This window comes from Lupinus angustifolius, chromosome LG03, assembly GCF_001865875.1.
Source record: "Lupinus angustifolius cultivar Tanjil chromosome LG03, LupAngTanjil_v1.0, whole genome shotgun sequence".
NCBI classification, from domain to species: Eukaryota; Viridiplantae; Streptophyta; class Magnoliopsida; order Fabales; family Fabaceae; genus Lupinus; species Lupinus angustifolius.
Window position 1 is genome coordinate 8,875,863 of NC_032011.1, and position 7,761 is coordinate 8,883,623.

The 7,761-nt window shown below is 33.8% G+C and overlaps 1 protein-coding gene across 1 annotated transcript in view; it reads right to left on the minus strand.

Moving 5' to 3' along the window:
- LOC109343323 (ATP synthase subunit O, mitochondrial-like) overlaps positions 1 to 5,910 on the minus strand; it is an 8,767-nt gene extending 2,857 nt beyond the window's left edge. The window contains exons 1-4 of the mRNA XM_019581561.1: positions 5,733 to 5,910; positions 5,307 to 5,549; positions 2,200 to 2,312; positions 757 to 841 (exon numbers count right to left, since the gene is read on the minus strand). Of these exons, the coding sequence (XP_019437106.1) occupies positions 830 to 841; positions 2,200 to 2,312; positions 5,307 to 5,549; positions 5,733 to 5,742 (378 nt within the window). The 5' untranslated portion in view covers positions 5,743 to 5,910 and the 3' untranslated portion in view covers positions 757 to 829. The remainder of the gene's footprint in view (positions 1 to 756; positions 842 to 2,199; positions 2,313 to 5,306; positions 5,550 to 5,732) is intronic.

The following is a 7,761-nucleotide window of genomic DNA, read 5'->3' on the forward strand; positions in this document are numbered from 1 at the left end:
CACATAGAAGAGTTTTGAAAAAACAACTCTCAAGTCCCACATAGGAGAGATGAGGAATTTGAAAAAAATCCCAAGTTATAAATAGAAGCATCCTCCCTACATATTTTCTTGCCCCAAGTTGAATGCGCTTTCATTCAAATTTTTCTTTTTCCCTCATATTTTCCGCCGATGCATTTCCGGCAAACTTCTCCCCCTTTCTTTCTGTGGCACTAAGAAATGGCACAGACATCCATATTGTGGGAATTTCGAGAACTGACACTGGTAGTCAGTATTGGGGGAAAGAATTGGCACATGTAGCCATATTGTGGGCATTTTGAGAACTGACACTGGTAGTCAGTATTGTGGGAAGAAAATTGACATGGGTAGCCATATTGTGGGAAAAGAATTGGCACGGGTAGCCATATTGTAGGTAATTTCGAGAATTGGCACTGGTAGCCATATTGTGGAGGGTGTATTCGAGATCGGTTCTTACAGTGCAGTAAGAATTCAATAACAGAGATTTGAGCTATTTTATCATGGGGACGGCGTGGTTGATAGTCTGCTTGCACATTTTGGGCAGTGCCACGAAACATATTAAAGAGAGCGACCTGGTCATGACTCAACCAGTAAGTATTCTTTCGTGCCATTTAGAATTGCTGCAAGCTACGGTAACAACACGAACAAATACCAAGTTTATCAAACTAAATAATGAGTCGAATTTCGAACAAATACCAAGTTGGCTCGATTCATTATCAGCCCTTAACACAGACCACATACCTTCTGTTCAAGATGCATCGTTGCCCCAGTACCTAACATTTCCTGAAGAGTGTCCTTCAGTGCCTTCTCCTCTTCAGGGGAGAGGCTGGTATTATAATATATAAAATTAGGTAACGGAATCAACTCTTAACTGGTTGATGATATCATATATCCAATCGGTCATTCCAAAGCCATTTCTAATATAACTCCATAACCCGTATTTTAAATTGTAGTTGTTGTCGTGATTGTGGTTACTACAGTTGTAGTTATTGCACTGCGGTATGAATTTATGATCAAAAAATATTTTTGAATTCGATGTAGCCTGAAGCGGCCCGATACGTCCTGATACAGTTGTATTGCGACCCGATGCAACCGCATCATTGTGTTTCAGTCTGCAATTTAAATCACCGTCAACAACCATCAAAATAATCATGGCATTTAGACGGCTTAGGATGAAAGGCATAAGCATGGAAATTTAGCTGCAATTATGTGCAAGCGGCAGAAAATTTAGAACCGGAAGATAGGTTATAGATATAAATATCTCTATATATATATATAGAAAGAGAGAAACCATGAAGGTTACAGAACGAGAAGAATTAGAATGGTGGTTTCAAAGAGTTTTTTTTGTTGAATTTAATTTTTAAATTTCATCTATAAATCACACTACAATTTTATTGTTTAAATGACAACTTAATTAAGATAAGAATGTTATGATGTATTTCTGACAGATTATACCTATGTAATGCTGACTCTCCTAACCTTAATAAAATTATATTAATACTTCTTCATTTTAAGTGAATTACTCAAATCATTATTTTATTTTTTATGCCTACCAATAACCCATAAATTTTATATATACATTACACTGACTACACCACGTGTGATAAATAAATATGATTTTTTAAATAAAATAAGTGATAAGTGTAATTAAGTTAAACAAAATGATATATTATAGAAACAAGTACAAATAGTATACGAGTCAATATATTTTCATTATTTTTTATTCGTTATAATACATAGTAGTGATTTAAACAATATATCCTTAGAATTATTGATGCATCTTATAATGACCCAAAAATAATAAAAATGTATTGATTCATATACTATTTGGACTTATCTCCATAATATATTATATTTTGTTTAACTTAATTACACTTATCATCCTTTTTAGTTTAATAGTAGTCAGTATATTGTATATATATAAATCAGGAGTTTTTATAGTTGTAAAAATTGATAAATAATTTATGTAATTTCAATAAAACTTATGTTTCAGACTAATTTCCTATAAAATAAGTTAACTGAAAGTATGGGAATCTGTCTACTAAAGTTAATTTTCATCACAATATCAAATCAAATCATCCTTTTGAGAAAATTATAGAACTGAATTATGCAATAGAAAGTACAGATATCTAATATGTTCGCTACATTTTTGACATAAACTAGCCATCAAAGAAGTACTACTACAAAGACAGTGGTCACACTGGCTTTCACTTCTACCTTAAATGCCATTGATAACTCCACAAACCTCTTTGCAACGGTGTCTATGTTTTTAAGCCTCAGATTCTCAGCAAAAATAACTTCACAACAAATAAATGAATCAGTGAATTATAGCATCAGTGTAATTACTTTTAGACAAATTAAGCATTATGTGCTACAAAAAGGTCAGACAAGTTACTATTAGTCTTCTAAAACAATATAAAATTATAAACTAAACACCCAAAAAAGAGCTTATAAAAATCGAGAGCGATTTGGTCCAAACCACAAGACCGATAAAATCAAGCGAAATCAAACCGGAGAAGGTGGTTCAGTGCAGTTTTTTATAATGTGAAACTGATAATTCGAAGAGTATGGTTTAATTCACAACATCTGAAACTGAAAACCAAACCACATAACCTATATTTTTTTTTAGCCCACACTACCAGCCCAATATGCATTTAGTTTTTCCCCAAATTAAAAGGTTAACCCCAATGCCACTTACTCACATCTGATTTAGTGATACCTCAGTCCTCATACCTATACATTACTTGTCTTATTCTCCATCATATAGAGTACGTAGCTTTTTAGTCCGAGAACAAATGTTACAAACTAGCGGAAATAGCTTGTAATTTCCGCAACTTTAATGTAGAGTCATGAAGAGTGTTAACCATTGAGTTTTGAGGTGTGATTTAAGTCACCTTAGAAGTAAACATGACTGAATTTTTATAAACATAAATAAAAAAATACATCCAAATAAAATGAGACCATCTTGGTGACTAATATCCAATGTTATTAATATTGCATCGATTACCATATCAGTCAGAGTATTGATAAAATAGTATATTTGTTCAACCGATGATTTACTAATTAAACTGCATACCAGTTAAGCTATATATTTTATAATAAACATAAAAAATTAGAAATATTATAATTTGCATTATATAACTTGATTATTGGAATGCTTCAAATCCTTAATGTTTTTTAATGATTTCTTCTTGTGCAAACCGATTTTTACTGGTACCATATATGATATGATTTGACCTGTTTAATTTCAGTATAATTGCTATATATTACCAATATAAGGACTAATTTTCCAGTTCAACCTCTCAATACAATATTTATAACTATACTGATAATAGATTTATAATTACATTAGTACATCATACTCTATGAGGAAAGAAACCATAGTCACCATATTTATGAATACTTATGTGTAAGAGGCCCTAACACACCTAGCACTTTGTGTTAGGACCCCGATTGAGTGGCCCAATAGAGTCACTAGTCCAAGAATTGTCACTGGGATCTAAGGAATGGAAGGTTTATATTAGAAGGAAGAAAAAGGTAATGTGAGAGTGGTAAGCTGACAGAAGAGAGAAAAAAAGGGGAATTGGTTAGAAAGAATGTGGAATTCAGTTACATAGCGATGAGAGGTGAGCTTGTACGGGTATCTTTTTGTATTCATCACAATAGTGCGAATGGAGAGCTTCAACTCTTTGTAGGAACAATGTGCTCTAGGTTAGGATCATATCATCTGTAAAACTTTGCTTTCTAAAGTCAATTAAACATTCCCTAGAGTATTTTCTTGCATTCAAAATTATATTTTCCTTCATACTTTTCAAGTGGACTGTTAAGGCCCATGCAACTTTTGAAATACTTAAACACAAAATGATGACGACACCTGTTATAGCTCTATCAAATTTGATCAGGAATTTGTCATAGAAAGTGATGCATCAGACTTAGGACTTGGAGCTATTTTCATAGAGAGCAATAGCCTATCAGTAAGGCTTTGGGTGATAGGAATTTGACCAAATCAACATATGAGACGAAGCTTACGGTCGTGACTTTGGCAATACAACATTGGAGGCCTTATTAAGAATGGAATTCACAGTTTTCAAGGACCAAAAGAGTTTGAAGCAATTGTAACTTCAAAGAATTTCCACCATGGACTAGCAAAATTTACTATGTTACAACTTAAAAGATAGTGTATAAGGTTGGATTCTGGAATAGAGAACATATAGGCATATGCTCTATCCAGGAAGTACAAAGAGAGGAGGATGGAAAGGATGATACACCATCCAATTTGATCAAACATCCAGTTGCTGATAGATGAAGTAAACTAAGATGATAAGCTGAGGAAGATTGACGATTTACTACATGATGAATCATCAAGACCAGGTTTTGTTTACAAAAAAAAAGGAACCTTGTACTATCAAGGCAAATTGGTAATCTCTTGCAAATCTGCTTGGATTCCTCAATTTATGTAGGAGTTTTATAGCACACCCTAATGAGGGCATTATGGGTTCTACAGAAATATAGGAGGAAGGAGGATAGCTACCAACCTATATTGGATAGAGATGAAAGGAGTGATACAAGATTTTGTGATAGATGTCAGAGACCAAAGTATAGTTCTAGAATGTCTGCAGGGTTGTTGCAACCATTATACATTCTAGAAAGGGTGTGAAGCTATTTTTTTAGTGGGATAGACTATCAAAATATAGCCATCTTATAGCTTTGAAACACCTGTATAGTGTATATACTGCAAGAAGTCTGGCTGAAATTTTCACTAAAGAAATGATCCGATTGCATGGAGTTCATGCTTCAATCCTTAGTGACTTGGTATATACCCCATTTTTGTTAGCAATTTCTGGAAAAAGCTACTTAAGTCCAAGGGAGACACCTTAAAATGAGCACTACCTACCAGCCTCAAACGGATGGTCAAACAAAGGTCATGTCATGCCATGTGTCAAACAACACGCTTTATGGCCTACATCTATAAATGTCCAACATGCATACACTTAAAACTTAAAGTTCTCAACCCCAACACATCTATGATATTATGATTCATGAATTATGAAACTTTTCTCCTAAGCTTGCAATTTTACAAGCATCTACATATTGTGTTCATGTCAAACAATTTTAAAAGTCTAGTGTGTCTTTGTCATTTTAATATTTGTGCTTCATAGAATGTAACAGTTTCCTAGAATTTGTTCAAACAATAAGGGTTGAAGTACCTCAAAAATTATTTTAGCAATATAAATGTAACAATAACTTTGTCAAAATTGTACTGCAATAGTGCAATATGGAGCTGATCATATCAATGAAGTTTATTGTAGCATCTGAAAACTTAGCTTCTCCACAAATCTTCTGGATGGCCTTTACTCTAATTTCCTTAGCAATAGAGGGGTCCTTTGTAAAATGTGAAATTTTAGCATTATTCTTTATCGCCTCGACAAAAGCAACAACCTCAGCCTCAACCTTTTCCACTGAATTAGCTTTCACTACTGCAATATATAAAGTAGATGCATAATTTCCTAAACCGCATACATAGCCTTTGGGAGCTGAAAAGACAGACAAGAAGCAAAAAAACAAGAGATAATGTCAAACACTGCGACAAAAAAATAGTTAAGAAAACTACAATATTAGATGGAAAACATAAGCTCTTAAAGAACTATTAAACCAAAAAACATAAATTTGTTCCCTGAACACTTCTATACAAATAAGTGTACAATCTTTTTCCTTACTTTTCTTCATCTACTAATCACATGAAAGCACAATCCCTTCCATAGGAGCTTTAGTGCCTCGCTCTAGGTATGGGCTATTATCGAGTCGCTTTATTTCATTTAATTACTTAGGCTTATTCAAAACCATTATTTTTTTAGGATCCAAATCCTTTATTTATTCAATGGAAAATAATGTTGGTTATTCTCTTGATAAGAGTCAAAACCATTACCTTCAATTCTATGTTCTAATCGATTACCTAAGCATTTTCTGTGAATTATAATTGATTACCTCTCGGTCTTAATCGATTAACGAGACAATATAATCAATTAATGACACAAATATAACTGATTTCAAATCAGTCTTAGGGTTCCAAAAAAAAAAAGAACCCTAATTCCCAATTTGTGCCCCTTCATCTTTCCAATCAAAATCACTTGAAATTAAGTGTTTCTTTGTCAAATTCGTGCATTCTCATCTTCTTTCTACTCAAAATCTTGCATTCCCAGCGACAAATTTCTCTCCAAGCCAAAATCCCAAATTTGGAAACCAAAGTCCTAACTAGATTTAATCCGCATTAATCGATTAGATCTTCATTTTACGTGAACTATGAGTGAACAAAAGCATGTTAGAATGCATACCACTACGAAAAGACATCGAAACACTACAACTGGTGCATGTTCATCTCCTAAGAGGAATCAACTCTATTCCTCAACTCTTCAAGCCTCACATTTGGCAAAGTATCATGGACAAAAGTTGATGTACATCACATATGATGACTTGATGTGGTTGGTTGAGCAGAGCCTTGAGTTCCCTCATCAAATGGAGTCACAAGGAGCTAACCAATTTCTTGAGTTAAACGGTAATATTTACCCATCTTTGGTTAGAGAATTCTATAGCAATGTTCAGGTTAGGGAGGGATTACATATGACTATGGTTAAGGGGGAATTAATTACTTTGGATGAAAAACTATTTATGGAAGTAGGAGGTTTGTCTAGTACTAGATTGCCCTTAGGTAGTTATGAAGAGTCGGAGATAGCGCATAGGAAACTTTTGATGCTGTTATAATGTAAAAATCATGCTTAAGGGGTCCTCAATACGATATGCAATGTAAGCTACTCAATGCTGGATCTTTCATCGTATAAAATCGTTTTCTTCATTACCTAATTGCCTATATCATGGTTCAAAGGAATACCAACTTTTCTCAACCAACGATAAATGACTTGAAGTTGATGTTCGTTGTTAGAGAAGGTATCATTGTTAATTGGCCTGCTGAAATCATGAAACTTATGTTCGGTATTGCATCTTCATCTTCTAGGCAGCTTGCATACGAGATTTTTGTATCAAGGATTGTCAATTATTTGGAGATCGATGTATCTACTATAGAAGTCATGACCACAAACTCTCATTAGCACCTTGTCGGAAAAAATCTATCCCACAAAATGAGAATGTGTAAGTATAGTGGTACTTGGAAGTGCCAGGAAGATCATACAACTGTGAATTAAGATTTCTTCGAGTATGAGGGTAATGCGAATCAAGGTGAAACAAACACTACACGACCATAGTATGAGACTTCAAATGTGTCTCATAATTTTGCTTTTGGTTCTGCTTAACTGGATGTCATGGAACAACGCTTAATTGAGCTTATGGGCGCAAACTTTCAATTTTGAGAGATGCAATGACGGCTGAGTTCCAAAGGCAAGAGGAACGAACAATACAGGAAATTGACTGTGTTATCTTCATGTATCGAGCCATGCAAAGCAACCTACCATCCCCACCGCCACCTCAAGAATAGTTTAGCTCAGTAGTATCAAAGTTAGATTAGAATTTTTGGTGAATGTGAGTGTTTTCTTGCTTTTATATTTGGTATAATTGCTTGACTCGTTTCATATTTCTGGTTTGTAATATTATGGATATCTCGATTTCTCGTACTTCATTTTGTTACCTGTTATGAACATATCCAACTTTATTTGCAATGTATGTTGAATACTTTATATATCATGTGTGTCTGATGCTTAAAATTGTTTATGATACTATATATGCAAATGATTGTTA